This window comes from Acipenser ruthenus, chromosome 4 (genome assembly GCF_902713425.1).
Source record: "Acipenser ruthenus chromosome 4, fAciRut3.2 maternal haplotype, whole genome shotgun sequence".
NCBI classification, from domain to species: Eukaryota; Metazoa; Chordata; class Actinopteri; order Acipenseriformes; family Acipenseridae; genus Acipenser; species Acipenser ruthenus.
In genome coordinates, this window is record NC_081192.1 from 44,227,299 (window position 1) to 44,249,814 (window position 22,516).

Below are 22,516 nucleotides of genomic sequence, written 5' to 3' on the forward strand. Positions count from 1 at the left end.
TTTGCATATCACAGGAGAGTAGAAATGAGTAAACTGTATCCCTTATATGAGAAGTGGGTAAACGCTATATTGACCAAATTAAAAGTGGATAAACGGCGTTTACCTGCATATATCCTCGACTACACCACTGCTCTTAAGTTGAAGCCTACATCCTTTAACAGGCACATTATGGTTAAATTCTACTTCTGTTGAAAAAGTGATAGATTTATTGCAATATATTTATAAATATGGTTTGATGATATGACTTGAACATATATTCATTTAGCGCTCTCTACAAACGCATAGCAAATTACAGTAGATACATAGTGTATGCACGGGCAAACCACAGGAACCTGCTACCATGCAAAAATACTGTGGTCTGTTAGTAATTAAAAATAAATTTTAGCGCATGTTCGCATCCTGGCTGTGCAAAGTAGGCTGGTCTTCGAAGGGAGTGTCGCATTAGCTCTGTGGGTTAGGGAGGCAAAACCGGCAGGGACTGTTTCTCCTCATCGCGTTACAGCAAACCCTGCTGGCCAGGCGCCCAGTGGGCTCAAAGTCAGAAACCTGCAGGGCTGGCCTTTGTCGGTAGTTCACTGACAGCCGCTCTCGTGTTCCTGAGTGAAAAAGCTGGTTTGGTCGTGGGTTCGGAGGACTCCCTTTGAACCTTTGGGTCTCCAGAGCCATGTGGGGAATTGTTGTGGTGAGGGGAAAAACAATTTAACATGATCGGGGGAAAATAATTTGACACATAAAATAAAATAAAAAAATAAAAAAGGAATGTTATCTTTCCCTTTTTTTAAGGATATTATCACATTGGAGCTCAATTCACTAAGCATGAGTGATTTAAAGTCTGTTTCATAAGCACCATTAGAGCGCACAGCCCATGCTGGACCATCAAGGCGCGTACATGTTTAGTACATCTTTTCTCCTAGTGTGGCATATTAATTCTCAAATGTTTACTATTCTCTGGCCACTGAAGGTTTTAAAACCTTTTTTTATTTCTTATTACCATGGGCACAATTATCACTTCCCCCACTGTTCTTCTGTTTGGTTATTTGTTTGTTATCTAGGCTTCAAGTAGGAATGATCAAACATTTTAAAGACAATGATTGAAATCAATGTTGCTGCTGCTTCCTGGTATATGAAGAAAAATGTATGTCATAAAAGTATCAAAAATGTAAATTCAAAACTAGAGCTATCAGTAACATGCAAAAATACATTCCAATGGCCAGAATTCTAAATACAGTATATGCAAAACTGTAAAGCATGACTGTGGCAAAGTGGTAATTAGTAGAACCGGTGAAGTGCAGGTGCAGTAATCCAACAAGAAAAGACAGACAACAAAGTACAGGTGAAATGGTTTCTGTTTCATTGTAATCCAAACGGTCTGATGACCAAAAAAACAATAAGAGGGCTGGCAATACACAGCGATGTGTGGATAATTATGGGTTGCAGTCCCATAAATAATAATAAACAACAGTCCAGTACAAACACACACAAGACACAAACACTGTCACCAGTCCAAAGTGAGTGCTGTAGTGCTCGCTGTGAAGTACAATTTTTCCCAGCAGGTAGTATCGTAAAGAGTAGCCCATTTAATGGTCAAATACTCCTTTTCGACCAGTAGTTGCGCTCCCAAGGGATCATCTTTTTACTGAGGTACAGGATGGGGTGTTTTACTCCGTCTACCTTTTGGGACAAGATTGCATCCAAACCGACATCCGACGCATCGGTGTGGAGGATGACTCTCTTAGTGAAGTCTGGAGTGATGAGAGTGGGGGCCTGGCAGAGTCTCTGCTTGATAATATCAAACGCCCCCTGACATTCTACTGACCACTTAATCAAATTTGGTGCACTCTTTTTGGTGAGGTCAACTAAGGGATTAACCACTGTGGCATACGCGTGGATAAATCTTTGATAATAACCTGCTAATCCCAGTAGACACCTCTACTGAGTCTTGGTTTTGGGGATTGCCGCGTCGACCAAAGCCTGGATTTTGGTGACAACGGGTTTCACCCTTCCATTCCCAATTAAAAATCCTAAATATTGTGTCTCAGTTTTGGCAAATGCACATTTTCACAAGTTAGCTGTCAACCACACAGTTTTGATTCTGAGGTGGGAAGCAGCAGCATTACTTTGTCTCCTGGTCTAAAGGTTTGAATTCCTGCATTTTTATTGTAATGCTGCTGTTGCCGGTGCTGAGCCGATTTGAGGCTGTCCTGGGCCAAACGACCGACCAAATCCAGGCGGTCTCTTAGTAGGAGCACATGCTTCACTACATTTTTGGATGAGCCTTTGTGCTCCTCCCACCCCTCTCTCAACAGATCGAGGATGCTGTGAGGCTGTCGTCCATACAAGAGCTCGAAGGGGGAGAACCCTGTCGAACTCTGTGGCACCTCTCTTACTGCGAAAAGGAGGTAGGGGAGAAGCGATGCCCAATGTTTTTAGTAGGCTTCTTAATAGGGTATTTTTTTTGTCATGCTTTATGCATAACAACTAAACTCACTGGTCACTGTATTAGGGACCCCCCTCTGTTTAGATATCCAAGTAGTCTGGACCCTATTCTTGGACTGGAAGGGTGAATACCTGGTTGATTATCAAGAGCCTGACGAAACAGATAGGACACCTTTCAAGATGGTAATGCATCCTGCTACTGCCCTTATAGTTAGAGACGCACCATTAATGGCGATCACAATGCCCAGATCCTGTGAGAATGTCAGTGTGACACAAGCGATCCAACCCTGTTTGGTGTGTGTGTGCGTGCGTGCGTGCATGTGTGTGTGTGCGTGTGTGGGTGTGCGTGTGCGTGTGCGTGTGTGTGTGTGTGTATGTGTGCGTGTGGTGATGGGCGGGGGGGTTCCTACTAAAGTGGACAATGAAGCAATACCTATATTACTGACTCTTGACAAATCTACACATGCATTTTTAAGAGGAATTATTATTTTACCATTTGTTTCACTCTTATGTCATTTACATTTTAAACCCATTGCCGGCTTACAAAAAACAAACAAAAAAAACAGATATAAACCTTATGTAACAACAAGCAACTCAATGTTACATTGGGAAGGATTCTAAAGTGTGCCTATGGGGTTTGTTAGTACAACTTTTTTTTTGTTTAACATTAACAGTTTGATTTTTTTTTCACAGTGCAGTCCCATCTGGATCATTGTGTGAAATAAAATACTGCATTACACCACAGTCCCTTAGTCAAAAACCCTTATAAAAGATTACCAAAGCAATTTTGCAGTGTACCATGTACACTTTTTACCATTGTTATACAATGCAATTAATGCTTTTACCATGTTCTTTTTACCCTTTTAATTTCTGAAAGAATAAAAATAATTTACATATTTTTTTATCACTTAAAAATAAATACAGCAAACCTTTGCCTTATTGACACACTACCCATTACACTGCATTTAAGAACCTGGCAGCAGGTTTGGTTTGCTTCCGGTAAATGATTAAACACACTGCATAGAGCGGCACAATTTTTTTTAAATGTCTTCAACAAAAAAGACACCAGCTGCATGAAAGATCATTCTGCCCAGTAAATGAAGTGAACATTTCATATGGCTGTCGTTATTTTTACATTTATTTATGTTTTTTTTTTATTTTGTTTGATAATTCACTGTTGGTTTAAACCGAATGTAGACATAAAAAACGAAATCTTCTACAATTTATCATTTACTGTTTTTCAGGTAAGCATATAAATATTTAGGAACACTTGTTGTATAAGCTCTAAAGAAAATGATCCATTTTGAATGTGACAACACAATTTTTTTCTGCTTTAAAAAAATGTTATGCTTAATTGTGACATATATTGAAATAGCTCCTAGACCATGAAATGCCGTGCAATTTTTTTCCATGAAAAATAATACAGCCCTACTCTAATAGTTACATTTCTGAATACAAATTTCACTTTACCAGGCCTTTTCCATTTTTTAAACGTTCTTGTTACTGTAACCACTCCAATCAACACCTACTGTAAATAATTCTGTGGAAAACAATTGGCTCCAACTTGTCTAGATTGTGCTTGAGGCTACAAGCATCACCTTTGTTAACCAAATTACTTTGGTCCACTCTGCCCCATCGCACCCCTCCCCATCGCCAACGCCTTTGTTATGAAGCACTGTTTTTTTTCTTAAAAGAGAATAAAAAATACTTGGGGTGGTTTGTCAGGTGATGCTGTAAAATCTAAAACACTGGGGTTATGCAAGAAACAACGCGATACTGCCCTGGGGCTGGCATTGTGATAGCTCCTCATTCCCGAGATTCTTTCTTATCGGCTTATGTCTTTAAAACTAAAGAAAAAAAGAATTAGTTTTACTGTCTGCTGATTTCATTTTGTAAATTTGTATCCCTATCAACAAAGATCCCACGTGCCGGGGGAGCTGCTCAAACACCTGCGGCTGTCCACCTCGCGCTCCCTGTAACTAGCACTATTTGAGCAGTCGAGGTGGAGCAGGGGCTGGATTGGAGGGAGCTGGGGCTGGCCGAGGTGATGGAGGAGATAGTGGCCATCCGGAAAGCAATGGCTGCGCCGCTATCCCTGTCTCTCCCGGTCCAGACCCCATCTCTGCTGGGAGTGCGAGCAGCCCGGGCACATTTGGGTTGACTGCCCAAGAAGTTGGAGGCATCGCGACTATCCCTGAGCTTTGGCGCCAAACCCTGTGTGGTCGACATGAAATGACACAGGGTCAGCGTAGGAAGAATGCTGTCCCACGTTACCAACCCCACTGTGATGACATCTGTTCCCGGCAAGGTGATGGCTGTCGTTGGGAGGACAAGCATCGGGGCACACCTGCACTTGGCATGCTGAGCGAAGGGTGTGCCATGCACCACTGATTGGGTCTAGCGAGAGAGCGACTGGACCTGGCCAAGACGGAGATTCTAGGTTGGTGTGTGCGCAGTCCTCTCCCATGGGCCCAGACCGGGAGGGATGGATGAAGGAGACTGGTCAGAGCCCTTTTCAGGGATCTCCCAATATATCTGGGGCAAGTGCCGAACACATGTCTCCCCCAGCAAGCGGCTGAAAACATTATACAGGAGATGCTGGATGCTCATGTCATCGAGCCATCTGAGGGTAATTAAACGTTGGGGGGGTGTATGCTTGTGTAAACATGGGGGGGACACTGGGTGGCAGTGGTTTGGGGACCGTGGTCACTGTGAGAGGGGGGCCGCTCCTCTGTTGCGATCCCCCCCTGCCTTTACAGTGTTCAAGCAGACACCCTTTGGGCTCTGTAACAATATACTGCCTGAGCATTCACTGACCATGTCAGTCTTTCTTTCTTTTCTCTGCTGCCAGTCACATCAGTGTGATCTCTTCCAGGGAGTCCTTGTAAGGCTATTCATTTGCCCCTGTCTCATCATAATACATACAAGTTAATGTGGGACAGAAATTGACATGTGAACTACGGATACTTTGAGAAAATACTGTAATAAATTAGTGAAGAACAAACAGCAGCAGCAGGAATCTTCCAAACAATAATGCTTTTATTGTAATAGCAGGTTACAGCAATTCAGCAGGTTTTTCACAGCAACTACAAACAGCACTTCTCTAACACACCACCCAGCTATAACCCCCCCACCCCACCCCCAACGTAGTACAGTAATTAGCATACTGTCCAATCAGGAGGCTGTCCACACATCCTCCCCCTAGCTCCTGCCAGTTGCATGCATTATCCCAAACAGTAAAACACAAGGTTGCAGACATTTGCAGAGTGCACTACAATAGAGTTCAGCAAAGTCTGCACACACAGTTCAAGCACATACACATAACAAAGTCCTGGCTTGAATTATTGTACTGTGTAATTTCTCATCTTGCAAGCAGAAAATGATCTCATATTCAGCAAAATTGATCGCCTGCACCCACTGAAGTTTGGGTCAGTAGAAAAACACATTAAGGACACATTAAAAGCTCACTTGCTTGGACGCAAAACCAGGATCCGGTTCATAAGTATACTGCTTGAACAACAAGATTTTAGATTCCTCATGTGGAAATGTTGCATATTATGTAAAAGTATGCCATGCATTCACTCAATTGGAAGGGAAATGCTGCACTGGGGGCCATTTTATATAAAATAAACACATTATTTTGCATTTTCTAACCATTCTAATGGTATGCAATTGTTCATATCCAAATCCTAAAGTTAACAATACCAATTCTCATGAGGCGTAAGGGGTACTAACTTTTGCTACCAAGCAGCATGCCGGGTTGCACGCGCTCCTGTTTGGATCTTTTTTGAACTGGAGGTAATCTCTACCAGCCCCCGACCACTTTACTATATGCGTCACTCTGAAGACAGCATGTGTATAGGCGGAAGAAAAAAAAAAAATTTCTATACTAATTCACAAATTTTAGAATAGGAGGCTGTGTGGTCCAGTGGTTAAAGAAACGGGCTTGTAACCAAGAGGTCCCCGGTTCAAATCCCACCTCAGCCACTGACTCGTGTGACCCTGAGCAAGTCCCTAAAAACCTCCATGTGCTCCGTCTTTCGGGTGAGACGTTGTTGTAAATGACTCTGCAGCTGATGCATACAATAAATTGCCTTGGATAAAGGTGTCTGCTAAATAAACAAATAATAATAAAATAAGAATAATAACATAAGGTAGAGCTGCTGAAACTTTCCCTTCCGACATTTCACACAAGTCGTTGTGGGATATACCATAACCACGATGTCTGGGTAATTTTAGTCCCTCCCTCTGGCCGTTGGGAAATGGTTCATTCTGATGACGTAAACGAGATTATAAATAGAGACACGTTTGAATTATCACCACCCCTAAACCCCGGCTGTTAGTGCTGTGTGTTCCAGAGCTAGTCTCGGCACACGTCTATTATATAAAAAACTAAAAAAAAACTAAAAAAAATTAAAAACACAAAAATAACTAAAAACATTGCCTTTCTCTTGTTAAAAAAAAACCGTGAAGCAAGGAAACGTCTACCAAACTATAAAGCAAGGAAAAAAAAATAACGACGTTGAAGACGAAAAAGGCCTGTGCTTGATTTTCGAATTGCGTTAGACTTCTTATCTCCGTTTCTCTGTCGTCTCTATCTGACTGCTGCCCATGTGGGTTTGAGAGAAATCTTAAACACATATCAGAACCTAGCATCTATTTCCAAAGTAGTATAGTTGGGGTACCGGTACGCTTCTAAGATATTGTTTTTGTTTTTATTTTTCACGTTCAAGAAACAAGCCGCGCGTTCCTTTAAGTTAGGTTTAAATTCCGTCTATGGGCTTTTAAAATTAAAAATAAAACCGAATTGGTGTTTTATAAACAAATTTTTAAAATAGTCTTTAAACTTATTATTTTAAGGTAGATCTTTAAACATTTTCTTCGTTGTTTTATAATCGATTGCGTTTACGAAGATGAATCCCAGCGCTCCGAGCTACCCGATGGCCTCCCTGTATGTCGGCGATCTCCACCCAGATGTAACCGAGGCCATGCTGTATGAGAAATTCAGTCCCGCTGGGCCCATCCTCTCGATTCGGGTATGCAGGGACATGATCACCCGAAGGTCCCTTGGATATGCCTATGTCAACTTCCAGCAACCAGCCGATGGTGAGTACCGTGCGAACCTAACATTTCTGAATATTGGAATTTATATATTTTATATATTAACGATCGATATTGGGACACGAAGCGTGTAGTAGTAATTTTGGCGAAGGACTGCCGAGAGGCCTAGTGATGCAGTATATGCAATGTGACACACGTATTTTGAGATCTTACTGTACAGTTATTATATATATATATATATATATATAGTAGTTAAGTACAGCTCAACATGTACATCAATCAAAAGTAATTCTATTTACTGGCCTAATTTTCGTTTTGGGTAGAAAGTAGGCCTATTCAGTAAAACAAATGTGTAATTATGGTTGGGAGATTTTCTTTCATGTTCTTTTTCGTTGATTGTTGAAAGTTGACTGTCTTGTAAAGGTGCCATACAATAAATTATGAAGTTCATTTTTATCATTCAAAATGTCGCTTAAGGCCGCCTTTGCTAGTTAAGTGTCAATTGCTTTTCAAAGACGAATTGCATCCTATGACTTACTTGCTACCCAAATGGCTCGTCAAATTTTGTTGCCATTAAATTTTGAATGAATTTTGAACTGTAAATTGCATGTTGGTCGTTTCCTGTAATACCTTTTGCCTCTACCAACAAGCATGCTCGGTATGGAAGGAATTAGGTGACTTCATGCTGCTTGTGCGTAAGCAAAACTGTTCTCTGCTCGTGGGTGGGGCGCTTTGCATAAAGATACAATTTAACAAACGGAGATAAGGTTGTGCGACGTGAATTTTGTTTAACGTGTGACAAGTTCAAATGGGGACCGTGCATACACACACTAAATTTAAGTTTGGAAATTAGCCACGTTTAGCTAAAAATAAGCAATTGGCCCCAAGTAAAATGGCAGATACGGTACCATATGTAAACAGAACATTGGGTATGATTCGTCCAGACCATCCTAAACTTGAATTATACTTTGACCCCTAAACTTAACTTTAATCCGTACCTTTAAGTAAATAGTAACTTTACATTTAAACTTCTAATGTACAAGGTTATTTAAACAATATGTTAAATTAAAAAATACCAATATTTTTACCTTTAAAATTAAAAGCATGACCTTGTTCGGTGGATGTTGTATACATTTTAGTTTGTAGAAAACATTGCACCTCACAATCATGGCAACAGTTTGTTGTATGTTTTGAAATCAGTGAGAGAATCTGTACTTTTAGTTTGCCTGAATGCTACATGTGGTGCGATTTTCATGTAAAAAGCATTGCTAAATGTTGAGAGTACAGAAATACCACTAAATGAACCAATGCAAATGCTGCTGCTTAATAAATGATAGAGCTGATTTTTGTATACCAGAAATAGGGATGCAATGGAAGTGGGCACACACGCCTTCCTGCAGTTTTTCATATGTCATCTTATCCAATTGTAATGAAGCTTGTGAAGGACATCACAAGTTATTACATGTATCATAATGCTGAGGTATGTGGAGTCTTGTATGCTCAATCTTTTATGCATTACAAATTATACAACCTTTAGTGCAATTGTGATAAAACTTGCCAAGTTAGATTATCAGAATAGGAGGTTATGAAGATGCAGTATTTAGTTATATTTTAGTAAATCCACTACTATTTTTTCAACATGTTATCTCTAAAAACATTTGTGCAGTGTTAAGTAAACCAGTTGCAGTTTGCAAGTACAGTACAGCTAAATCCAAACTAAATTGGGACCAGTGGTGTTGGTAAAATCAAATTGTTAAATCAAATATGGGTTTCCCCAAACAGACCTCTAAAAAGTTAATACAGCCCCTTTTCTTTTAAATATGAGACTTATTTGTGATGAGGGAAGAAAAGCCCCTGACCATCAGGCTTCACTGGTGTCAAGTAGACTTTCTTGCTTGCCTTGTCTATTTATATACCTTGTATATTTTAGTGATACTCACTTGCAACTCTTTCATTCCACTCAAGCACAGCACCTTTTTCCAACCATGTCCCTTTTTTTTTTTTTTGGATTGAGTATTCTACAACCACCTTCCAAACAGGTCTTTAATTTAACTTTGGTGCTCAGTTAAGTAGTTGAGGACTATGAGTTGGAGCAAGTTCCAGGTTTGGGTTAACACATTTCCTTTATTCTATTTTGAAATGCATTTCTTTGTGTACTATACTAGATTTTGAGGATAAAAGCTTAAGTATCAAATTTCTTTCAGCTGAGCGTGCTTTGGACACCATGAACTTTGATGTCATCAAGGGAAAGCCTGTGCGTATCATGTGGTCTCAACGCGACCCTTCTTTGAGGAAGAGTGGAGTGGGCAACATCTTCATCAAGAACCTGGACAAATCCATAGATAACAAAGCTCTATATGACACCTTCTCTGCCTTTGGAAATATCCTCTCCTGTAAGGTGAGTGAGAACCGTTGCATATAATCAAAGCAATCGTGCAGGAGGTAGAGAATTTATATTGAAACTTAATACACAGGACAGTGTTAACGAGGCAAGAGATGAGGACTCTTCCCATAAACATGGATATCATGTTAAGTGTTCATGGTTGCAAACTGACTTGTGTGAAATGTATAGCAAGCCCATTTTCTTACTGTACAGTACAACGACGTAAACATTCCTTGATGGACATGATTTTATAATTTTTTTTGTCTAGGTGGTATGTGATGAAAATGGATCAAAGGGATATGGATTTGTGCACTTTGAAACCCAGGAAGCTGCAGAGAGAGCCATTGAAAAGATGAACGGCATGCTTCTCAATGACCGAAAAGTGTAAGTATATATCTGTTAGTGATGTTTACTACATTAGTAACTTTGCATGTGGATCAAGGAGGAAAAGGGGCATCAGTTAAACCAAGACACTTGTAATTTCTCAGTGAATCCAAAGTACTGAAATCACTTTGCAGTACTGAAGATTTGCCATTTGAGCACACATGTATTTTAAGCATTTGGTTAATAAAGTTTAATCCTTTAATTCTGACTATTAACCAAGAAAGATTTAGCATGCAGCTTAAAGGAACCACGATGAAAAAAAAAAATTAAGTGAAACCATCAGTATATCTTCATTCCAAAAACAAATGCAGCCTTGTCAAATTCAGTATGTCATTCTCTGTGGGCTATACTGGCCAAAATGGCTGCTACAAGAAACTTGTAGTTAATATGCCCCATATCTTAAACTAATGGATATTGGGGATATATCAGTGCTACAGACAAATGTCAGTTTGACAGAACATGTGTTTTGAGTTCACTTGCCAAACCGAGGACTTGTAGTGGCCTTGAATATGACAGTAACCAAAGTGTTCTATTAAATCTTCTTACAGATTTGTTGGCCGTTTCAAATCTCGCAAGGAGCGTGAGGCCGAGCTTGGAGCTAGGGCAAAGGAGTTCACAAACGTGTACATCAAGAACTTTGGAGAGGACATGGATGATGAGAAGCTTAAAGAAATTTTTGGTAAATATAGTGAGTTTATTTTGGTGGTGGTTAGAAGTCACTGGTGCAACTGCGCTTGAGTTTTCTAAGGGTGTTGGTGCATGGTCTACTCTGCATGCTTTATTAGATGGACCGAATTTGTGATTTTGTAAAATCATACACAAAGGTGGACTATCAAAAGCTACCTGATGAGTAGCAGGATTTAACTTCTCTGCAATTTCAGGACCAGCCTTGAGTATCAGAGTAATGACTGATGACAGTGGAAAGTCAAAGGGCTTTGGCTTTGTCAGCTTTGAGAGACATGAAGATGCACAAAAAGTGAGTGAATTAAACATTCTTGTGAGCAATAGTGTGTTTTGCACAAAATTAAAGTGCCTTTTTTATTTTTAAAGTTTATATCTAGCACATTATTCCAGAAAATAATTGAAGTACATGTTATAGAAATTGATCAATAGTGTTTTGAAATTATTTTTTTAAACTTAATAAAAACAATGTTTTTGTTTCAAGGCCGTGGATGAGATGAATGGGAAAGAGGTCAATGGAAAACAAATCTACGTTGGCCGTGCTCAGAAGAAAGTGGAACGCCAGACAGAGCTTAAGCGCAAGTTTGAGCAAATGAAGCAGGACAGAATGACACGGTACCAGGTTCGTAAACGTTAAACGTTCTTGCTAGACTAAGGCTTCTTTTGTGGACATTGCACATTTCTCATTTACCAGCTCAGTGTACACATTTATTATATCATAACACTTGACAACTGGTACAGTAGTCCTCATTTAACCAGGCATGTTTGGAGACAGGCAGGTTGTCTGAAATAATGATGTCTGGTTTGAAAAAAAATTAATGAAGCACACATTTAGTGCTCATTTTATTTTAAATATATAAATCATTGTGCTGAAATGTGTACTCTGTACACGTTGCATTATGTAAAAATACATCTGTACAATAGACCCATACAGTATACAGGCTGTGTGGTCCAGTGGTTAAAGAAACAGGCTTGTAACCAGGAGGTACCCGGTTCAAATCCCACCTCAGCCACTGACTCATTGTGTGACCCTGAGCAAGTCACTTAACCTCCTTGTGCTCCGTCTTTCGGGTGAGACGTAGTTGTAAGTGACTGCAGCTGATGCATAGTGCACCCACCCTAGTCTCTGTAAGTCGCCTTGGATAAAGCCGTCTGCTAAATAAACAAATACAGTACAGTAGTATAGGGGAGATTTGGGTGTTGCGCTACCCAATGAAGAGAATTAATGTGTAATGGTTAGTTATTTTGACACTTAGTTAAAATTTCTCCCAAACGAGCTCAAGATTGCGAGGAAACAATTTCATAATAAAACATGCAACACTTGTCTTTTATAACTTCTCAAAAGTTTGTAAATAAAATGCAGTACAAAAGCAGGAAAGGTTAATATCAAGATATTAATCAGCACATTAATCTCAGTAAGCAATAATGGTTAGGCAGAATCTGTGTCAATGTCAAAACAAGTGAAAGCAATACATTAATTGTGTAATTTGTCTATTTTGTTAGACTAATTATATTAAGTCTGTAAATATAATGTGAATATGCAAGCAGGATCATTGTTTAAGTAAATGAATATAAATTCAGTGAATTCTAATTAATAGGATATTTTTCTGACTTTGCTTGCTAGATGTTGATAGCAGTGTTGCAGTTCAAGGTGTTACCTCTGCTCTTTTCTTCCTCTGATTGATTGTACAAACTCGCTCTACAGACGGCCTTTTTGTTTGCCCTTAAGTTTTCCGCAACACCTGGCAATTCTAGGGAGTCGAACGTGGTCAAGCCTGTGGGCCTCGCGTATCAGTGTAGCTATGGTTACTGAGCTAGACTCACTCTCTCTTACCTCCTTTTATAACAATTTGCAGATATACTCTCCTTATCTTTCTGATTGTCATAGAGACTAGGTCAGCTGCCTCCAGACCTATATGCCGAATCCTATTAACCTGTTATGTTCCTATAGTAGTAATCAAATTACAGTTAAACACGGAAATGATTCAATCATCATATGGAAGTGTTTCAGGGACTGGGGGGACATTCATATTGAAGATCGAATGAATGCAGCTATGTATCATAACATTCTACAAAGTACAATGATACCATCTGCTTGTAGGCTGATTGGCAGACGGTTTGTCTTCCCAACACAATGACCCAAAACATTCGCTAAGTAAACTGGAATTCTTGAAAACAAAGTAGTTCTGGAATAGCCTTCGCAATCACCAGATCTCAATCCAATAGGAATGTTTTGGATGATGTGAAAAAGCCGTAGTCAAGTATTGTGTATCTAAGCTGTCTAAGCTGAAGAAAATACGCAAGACAGAATGGGCCCAGATTTCACCAACATGTAACATGCTGTTTAAGAATAATGAAAATGTCTGAATGTCGTAATTAAAGCATATAAATAAGTATATAATACATTTGTTTACTACTGTACATTGTGTCCAGCATATTTGAATGTATGGCATAATGGTCTATGTATTGTCAGACATACTAATTCCTGTGTTCTTTTGGTAGGGTGTTAATCTGTATGTGAAAAATCTTGATGATGGCATCGACGATGAGCGTCTGCGCAAGGAGTTTACACCATTTGGTACCATTACTAGTGCTAAGGTGAGAGCAAGTGTATTTCTCTATTTAGAATATAGATCCTGGCTGCTTTTTTGGAGTTGGCGGGCACAGACCTTTGTGGAAGAAAACTGGCTGAACTGTCAAAGAATGAGCCCATGTAAATAGGGGAATATAGTCTTGAATCTTAAACTGAATATACAGCAATACCTGAAATGTCTGCCTTAATATTCCTTTTTTTTTTATTCAGGTTATGATGGAGGGTGGTCGTAGCAAGGGCTTTGGCTTTGTGTGTTTCTCCTCCCCGGAGGAAGCCACCAAGGCTGTGACTGAAATGAACGGCAGGATTGTCGCTACCAAGCCTCTGTACGTTGCTCTGGCACAGCGCAAGGAGGAGCGACAAGCTCACCTTACCAACCAGTACATGCAGAGGATGGCCAGTGTCAGAGCTGTTCCAAACCCAGTCATCAACCCTTACCAGCCTGCACCTCCTTCTGGATATTTTATGGCAGCTATTCCACAGGTAAACTATTTACTGAATTTTCATGTCTTTTCATTATACATGAAATGATAGGGGGGCTAATCAATGGTACCTTTATAACTGGTTTAGTGCTACGTGGATACATTTTTATTAGGTGCTCCTTTTGTGACTTCTGGGGGTAATTGCGTTTTCAGGTTTTAGCTAAATGAGCAGCTGGATTTGGATACTGATTTAAGGGTACCACCAGAATCTGGCAGTGGTGCAGAAAATCTAGACTTAGTATCGAGACTGCCAATGCTTTTTCAACATTTGCTTCAGTCGCATTTGGGAAAATCTCTGTTTGTTTGGGAAAATCATAACCATTGCATCCCTAGTTCAAATGTAATATGTTTGTGGATAACCCATTCTTTGCTTTCTTACACAGGCTCAGAACCGAGCTGCATACTACCCAACAAGTCAGCTTGCACAGCTGAGACCTAGCCCTCGCTGGACTACACAGGGTGTGAGGCCCCAGCGTAAGTACATCAATTTATTCAGTGGCCTAAAATAAGATCCAGCGATTTCCTTCACTGACCCAGTGTCCAGCTGCTGAACCGTTGAGATGTAAAAAAAAAATTATTTATATATATATATATATATATATATATATAAATAAATAAATTAAATAAATAAATAAATAAATTGTTTGTTTTAATACAGATTTCCAAGGCATGCCCAATGCCCTCCGCCCTTCAGCCCCAAGAGCACCAACCTTCAGTGCAATGAGACCAACTTCCTCTCAGGGGGTTCCACGTGTGATGTCCGCTCAGCGAGTCGGTTAGTGTTCTGCTTAACTTTCTACTAGCACCCATACATATCTTGACATTTTATGGCAGCTATTCCATAGCAGTTATGTGGAGAACCATCTTGTATTCGCTTCCTCTCAAACGTGTGTTGCCAGCCATCGTTTTTTTCGCACTGCAAGCCTGCCCTGAAGCCATTACAGGACTACAGCGTCAGAGGACCATGCAGTTCTGAATTGCGCACAGGCAGGCCTGCAGGGGTTGCTGGTGCGCGATGAGCCAAGGATTCCCCAGCCGACCTAAACCCTCCCTACCCAGGCAGCGCTTGGCCAATTGTGTGCCACCGCCCCCTGAGAACTCCTGGCCACGGTTGGCAGTGGCATAGCCTGGATTCAAACTGGCGATCACCAAGCTATAGGGTGCATCCTGCACTCTGGGAGGAGTGCCTTTATGGATGCGCCACTCTGGATCCCCTGTACATTTTTGTTAAACTTATATGGCATTGATTTTCACTGGCATACTTGTTTAGATAATGCCGTAACTATTGTTTTGTTTGCTAACTGAAATTCTTGAAGGCTTTTAAAAAGATTAAAACATAAAATTAAACTGCTGTTTGTGAAATACTCTACTGTTTCATTTAAGTTATTCTGCATGTACATGAATCCAGACATCTAAAGCTGTGTCTTTCAATTCTCTGCTCATACAGCAACGCAGACGATGGGACCACGCCCTGCCACCACTTCTGTGGCTGCTGCAGCTGCTCCTGGGGTCAGAGGTGTTCCACAGTACAAGTATGCTGCCGGAGTCCGCAATCCTCAGCAGCATCTCAACAGTCAGACACAGGTTTCCATGCAGCAGGTGAGAAGTGTGGCAGTCCTGTGCAATCAGTTTAATTCTTGAGGAATATATATATATATATATAATCTATATATATATCCTCCCCACCCCCACAATGTAGAAATCAAAAGTGGGACTTGATGTATTGAATTAATTGAGAAAGTGTCTATTAAACAGTGTAACACTGACCGTAACACTTTTCTTCGTCAGCCTGCTGTCCATGTGCAAGGCCAGGAACCTTTGACTGCTTCCATGCTAGCCTCTGCTCCTCCACAGGAGCAAAAGCAGATGCTGGGTAAGTTGACATGAATAAGACTAATGCAATCTGCCACATGTAAGTTAATTATTGGCACCAAGCCTGTTAGTTACTTGTATTAAAGTAATATGTTTTATTATAGTAGTTGCCCCTCAATTGAATTTCATTAAAACAATTTACTTTTTATTCAAAGCAGTTCAAGGTAGTTTTTACTAAATTATGCCTGCTGCATAAAGCGTTCAAAAGCTGTCTTCATATTAATAGAAATGTAGTAGGAGCTAAAAAAAAAAAGTATTTTAGTTCTTTAGGTCCTTGGTAAACATTGTAACTAGACTTGTGTTAACTGGTGTGGGTGTTTTACAGGCGAGCGTCTGTTCCCACTGATCCAGGCAATGCATCCCAGTCTGGCTGGAAAAATCACTGGAATGCTTCTGGAGATTGACAACTCTGAGCTGCTCCACATGCTGGAGTCTCCAGAGTCTCTGAGATCCAAGGTCAGTTCTATCACTAAGCAGCGTTAGTATTTTATTATTACATCTGTATTAAATTGGTACTGTAAACTTTTTAGAATAAACCTATTGTGTAATTGCATTGACCCACTTGGATAATGGTAATTTAAAATATTAAAATTATCCTTGACCATGTATTTGCATCTAACCCTGGAAATATAAATTATGAATAAGGACTTTAACACAGGTACATAGCTATGCCAGGTAATACTTGTGTGAAATGCAACACCCAAGTAATGCCAATTAAGTTCCATGGCATTTAACGCTTTGGGTAGGCAGTAAATAACAATCAGTATTTGTTTTTAGATTCACTTAATCAGGGGTTCACATAACTTATTAGGTTCTCACATGAGTACCAGCAGAACTGGTTTGGTACTTGTAAAAATTAGGGGTCATCATCCAAGTCACTGTCCAGATTGCTGGTTATTACAATTAACAAATCATCACACATTCTCTGTTTATTTCTATAGCCTACCACCATATTCCCGCCCTGGGAATTCAAAAGCAAAAACCCAAACACTTCACTTTATTAGTGTTGGTTGAACAAGTGAGCTTGACGGCACAATTGTATTTATACAAGGATATAACTGAAGGGAAAAAATATTTTTATTAAGTAAAATGGTTAAGTAAATGTATTTTTTAAAAACATTTAAATGTAACAGCTTTCAAACATCGACACCTCCTCTCATCCACACCCATCCACAATGCTACTCCCTGTAACTGCATCCCTCTTCTCTGAATGGATGGCTTAATAGAGATCCCAGCAGTCATTGGTTGTTTCAAGTGCCCGTTGAAAGAAAATGATTGATGTGAACTGGAGTGGTTCCACCTACCACTCAGTTTTTTAATGAAAACTTGAAGCAGCCAATGATATATAGCGCTAGCAGGGAGGCACTGTAGTTAAATTGGAACCCTCTGGTTTTAAGTGAAATATGGGGACTGGTATTTTAATTATGATCAGCTCAGTTACCCAGGGATCGTTGATAGAGCCCAGAGACCATGAGTCTCCGGGAACAATCCAGAGGTTAGGCAGGTATGGGTCACCTTGCAAGTGTGAGCACCCTCACTGCCTTTCTGAAAAAATGCTTTCCTGTTAAAAATGTACTGATGGTATGCCTGTCAAAAAAAAAACAAAAACATGCGTACCAGTTATGTGAACCCCTGCATATAATCCATACCTGAAGCAATATGTTATATTGTGTGCTTGGTTTCAAGCCTTTCCTCTTGCCTTTCAGGTTGATGAAGCTGTAGCTGTACTGCAGGCCCATCAGGCCAAAGAGGCTGCACAGAAATCTGTAACCAATTCAGGTGGTGTTCCAAGTGTCTAAGCTAAGGTAAATAGTGTAAATCACCTTATAAAGCCAATTACTGAAAAATAAAATATTTTTAGTGTATATGTGTTTTATGAAAGTTAAAGGGTACTGAATTAGTTTGAATGAAAGAAAACATTATACTATTATCTTCATATGCCTTGCTGTTCAGAGTACTGCCATCAGATTGACATCCATGTGAATTTTATAGTTTTGTAAGTTACATGAAGTTTTCACACTGCATTGACAGTGTACATCTTGCGAACCATTCATCTTGTTTTGTTGAAACTACAGAGCATTATACTAATCTATTTGTAAATGCACATCATGATGGGGACCAACTTTTTCATGACACCTGCAATGTTAATCCTTGATAACTTGTGACATGTACCTCAGGTGAATTTGAATTAGTGAGTGTATAATCTGGTATGGTAGAAAGTCACATTTTGAAGGGAGGTGGTTTAACAATCTTTTTTGTATCTTGCTTTTTTCAAAGGTATGGGGGACCTTGAAATGAGACCTACTTGCTTCACCGAAGGAAAAAAAAAAAAATTAAACATTGAAAAATGCTAAAACACTCAAAACATTGCAAAAAAATAAAACCTATAAAAAAGGAAAGGAAACTACAGAATTGATGCCAGGTCTAGAGAAGCTAAAGCTAGACCTAGTTATATATTTAAATAAAAAAAAAAAAAAAAAAAAGGAAAAGGAACTTTAAAATAAATTATAAAAACCCGGGGTTTGATCATTTTCACCACAGTACATGAAACAAAGCATTCCTTTCTTTTATTTTGTATTCCTTTACTGTGTGAATGCTCAGAATATCAACACTGTTTTAGTTGGCAGTGTTATTTGATAGCTGAGCATTGGGAAAAAAAATTGGATTGAAAAAAATGCTTGCTTTAATAAAAGTTTAAACATCTGAATCTTTGTCCTCATTATGCAGTAAACTATCTGCGAGAGTAGGTGGTAGTGATTGTGTTGCCAGCATGCACACATTTTATGATACCATTTTCAAAGTTCTTTTGTCGTTCAAATGACATCCATAACTTCAACACACTTTCAAATGGCTTGGCTTCAGTTAATGCACCAGTTGTGTAGTGAATGCAATTCACAGTGCTCTACTGATACTTTTGTATGTTTGTCTTGCATTGGCATATTGTGAAATTCTATAGTTGAACAGTTGGCTTATGAACCTGAAGCTATAAAAATTGCCCCATAGTGAGTTACAAGTCCTGTTGGTGAATAAAGACCCCTATGGCCCTCAGCTGAGATTGACCCAATTTTCACCACCTGTTCTGAGATACAAAATGGTAGAGGCATGTTTCAGTAGTTTAGGACCATAGTGCTGAAAATTTGTATTTTGTAATTTTGTAACAGAAAATTAATCTTCTAGATGTCCAGCTACAGTGCCTTGCATTAGTATTCACCCCCCTTTGGACTTTTCCACATTTTGTAGTGTTACAACCTGGAATTAAAATGGATTTAATTAGGATTTGTTGTCACTGATCTTACACAAAATAGTCCATAATGTCAAAGTGGGGAATTTTTTTTACATATTTTTCAAAATTATTTACAAATAAAAAATTGAAAAGTCTTGATTGCATAAGTATTAACCCCCTTTGCTGTGACACCCCTAAATAAGCTCTGGTGCAACCAATTGCCTTCAGAAGTCACATAGTTGAATGGGGTCCACCTATGTGCAATTAAAGTGTCACATGATCTCAGATTAAATACACCTGTTTCTGGAAGGCCCCAGAGTTTGTTAGAGAGCATATCTAAACAAATAGCATCATAAAGACCAAGGAGCTATCAAAACAAGTCTGGGATAAAGTTCTGGAGAAGCACCAATCAGGTTTGGGTTATAAAAAAATATCCCAAACTTTGAACATCCCCCGGAGCACCGTTAAATCCATTATTAAAAAATGGAAAGAATATGGCACAACCTAGAGAAGGCCGTCCACCAAAACTCTGTCACCAGGTAAGGAGGGCATTAGTCAGAGAAGCAACCAAGAGGCCAATGGTAATTCTGAAGGAGCTGGAGAGATCCACAGCTGAGATGGGAGAAACCGTCCATGGGACAACTATAACCCGGACGCTCCACAAAGCTGGGCTTTATGAAAGAGTGGCGAGAAGAAAGCCATATCAAATCCTGTTTGGATTTTGCCAAAAGGCATGTGGGAGACGCAGCAAACGAGGAAAAAGGTTCTCTGGTCTGATGAGACCAAAATTGATCTTTTTGGCCTTAGCGCAAAACGCTATGTGTGGCGCAAAGCCAACACTGCTCATCACCCTGAAAACACCATCCCCACGGTGAAGCATGGTGGTGGCAGCATCATCTTATGGGGATGCTTTTCATCGGCAGGGACTGGGAAACTGGTCAGGATTGAGGGCAAGATGGATGGAGCCAAATAAAGGGAAATTCTAGAAGAAAACCTGTTTCAGTCTGCAAGAGACCTGGGACTGGGGCGGAGGTTCACCTTCCAGCAGGACAATGACCCTAAACACACAGCCAAAGCTACACTGGAGTGGTTTAAAAACAAGAACCTGAATGCCTTAGAGTGGCCCAGTCAAAGCCCAGACCTCAATCCGATTGATAATCTGTGGCAAGACTTGAAAGTTGCTGTTCACCAATGGTCCCCATCCAACTTGACAGAGCTTGAGCAATTTTGCCAAGAAGAATGAGCAAAAATGGCAGGATCCAGATGTGCAAAGCTGGTAGAGACTTACCCCAAAAGACTCACAGCTGTCATTGCTGCCAAAGGTGCTTCTACCAAGTATTGACTCAGGGGGGTGAATACTTATGCAACCAACAAATGTCTTTTTTTTGTTTAATTAACTTTTGTGTCACAATAAAAAATATTTTACACCTTCAAAGTGTTAAGTATGTTGTATAAATCAAATGATAAAAATCCCAATTAAATCCATTTTAATTCCAGGTTGTAACACTACAAAATGTGGAAAAGTCCAAGGGGGGTGAATACTTTTGCAAGGCACTGTATTGTTTCTGCCTAATTGAATCTCAAATTCTCTGCTACTTCAAACAGAGCATATTTTGCAAATTTTCTCTCTTAAATTGAGCAGTGTACCATGACTGTAAATGTATTTAGAAAAGTGTGTTGTTTTTCAACTACGTTTTAAACATAAAGATTTGGTGTGCAACTACTTTCTGAATCCATTAAACTCCTATTTAGAGGTACAGGATAGATGGGGGGTGGCAGTCTGCTGTCTTAATACAACTAAGTGGGGTGAGGAACATTAGTGCTTGTCTTTGAGGGTGAAAAACAATATGGCTTCAAGATGGGAGGTATTTTTTCACTGCTAACAAATCGCTTATTTCATGCTGTGAAAATGGTATTTAAAGACATTTCAAAATTAAAACAGAAAAAAGTGTAATTTGAAACTGATCATTTTCAACAGCAAATGCTCCTGAATATTTAAATGCTTACCTAAAAAACACTGCTAAATTGTAGGCTTTTGTATATCTCCACTTTTTAAACACATTCTATTTAAGAAAAAATAAAAACATAAGTAGAAATGAGACACGTGAAATGCTCCCCTCTTACTGGACAGATCAATAATTAGCACAGATATTCCTGGGCTTTGATGCAGCTGGTGTGTTTTTTTTTTTTTTTTTTTTAATTTTAAAGAAATCGTGCAGTTGTATACAGTGTGTTCAATCATTTATCAGGGGCAGCTGCCAGGTTGCTAAATGCAGGTAGTGCGTCAAAAGGCAATTGTTTGCTGTATTTACGGGATATATATATATATATATATATATATATATATATATATATATATATATATATATATATAGTACAGTGCAAACGTTTTAGGCAGGTGTGAAAAAAGTAAGAATGCTTTCAAAAATAGACATGTTAATAGATTATATTCATCAATTAACTAAATGCTAAGTGCGTGAACAGAAGAAAAATCTAAATCAAATCCTTATTTGGTGTGACCACCCTTTGCCTTCAAAACAACATCAATTCTTTCAGGTACACTTGCACAAAGTCAGGGATTTTGTAGGCATATAGTCAGGTGTATGATTAAACAATTATACCAAACAGGTGCTAATGATCATCAATTCAATATGTAGGTTGAAACACAATCATTAACTGAAACAGAAACAGCTGTGTTGGAGGAATAAAACTGGATGAGGAACAGCCAAACTCAGCTAACAAGGTGAGGTTGCTGAAGACAGTTTACTGTCAAAAGTCATACACCATGGCAAGACTGAGCACAGCAACAAGACACAAGGTATTTATACTGCAACAGCAAGGTCTCTCCCAGGCAGAAATTTCAAGGCAGACGGGTTTCCAGATGTGCTGTCCAGGCTCTTTTGAAGAAGCACAAAGAAACGGGCAACGTTGAGGACCGTAGACGCAGTGGTCGGCCAAGGAAACTTACTGCAGCAGATGAAAGACACATCATGCTTACTTCCCTTCGCAATCGGAAGATGTCCAGCAGTGCCATCAGCTCAGAATTGGCAGAAAACAGTGGGACCCTGGTACACCCATCTACTGTCTGGAGAAGTCTGGTCAGAAGTGGCCTTCATGGAAGACTTGCGGCCAAAAAGCCATACCTCCGACGTGGAAACAAGGCCAAGCGACTCAACTATGCACGAAAACACAGGAACTGGGGTGCAGAAAAATGGCAGCAGGTGCTCTGGACTGATGAGTCAAAATTTGAAATATTTGGCTGTAGCAGAAGACAGTTTGTTCGCCGAAGGGCTGGAGAGCGGTACACAAATGAGTGTCTGCAGGCAACAGTGAAGCATGGTGGAGGTTCCTTGCAAGTTTGGGGCTGCATTTCTGTAAATGGAGTTGGGGATTTGGTCAGA

General features: G+C 39.7%; 1 protein-coding gene and 1 non-coding gene across 2 annotated transcripts; both read left to right on the top strand.

Moving 5' to 3' along the window:
* The first annotated feature begins 6,748 nt into the window (after positions 1-6,748).
* Positions 6,749-18,599, top strand: LOC117400233 (polyadenylate-binding protein 1-like). Its single transcript, XM_033999850.3, has 15 exons — positions 6,749-7,542; positions 9,702-9,895; positions 10,149-10,264; positions 10,813-10,943; positions 11,146-11,240; positions 11,430-11,567; positions 13,448-13,543; positions 13,749-14,021; positions 14,404-14,494; positions 14,679-14,795; positions 15,468-15,619; positions 15,809-15,893; positions 16,218-16,348; positions 17,599-17,697; positions 18,170-18,599. The coding sequence occupies exons 1-14, from the start codon at positions 7,350-7,352 to the stop codon at positions 17,689-17,691; spliced, it is 1,905 nt and encodes a 634-aa protein (XP_033855741.1). The 5' UTR covers positions 6,749-7,349; the 3' UTR covers positions 17,692-17,697; positions 18,170-18,599.
* LOC117400800 (small nucleolar RNA SNORA5) lies at positions 10,571-10,707 on the top strand. The gene has a single exon (XR_004544261.1). It is a non-coding gene; the product is annotated as a small nucleolar RNA SNORA5 (small nucleolar RNA).
* Positions 18,600-22,516: the final 3,917 nt, after the last annotated feature.

Bases quoted from the DNA above. Each gene is read 5' to 3' on its own strand.
- LOC117400233 (XM_033999850.3), top strand. From the start codon at position 7,350: ATGAATCCCAGCGCTCCGAGCTACCCGATGGCCTCCCTGTATGTCGGC. The intron at 9,896-10,148 runs GTGAGTGAGAAC...TTTTTTGTCTAG, and splicing joins GAAATATCCTCTCCTGTAAG to GTGGTATGTGATGAAAATGG. The intron at 13,544-13,748 runs GTGAGAGCAAGT...TTTTTTATTCAG, and splicing joins GTACCATTACTAGTGCTAAG to GTTATGATGGAGGGTGGTCG.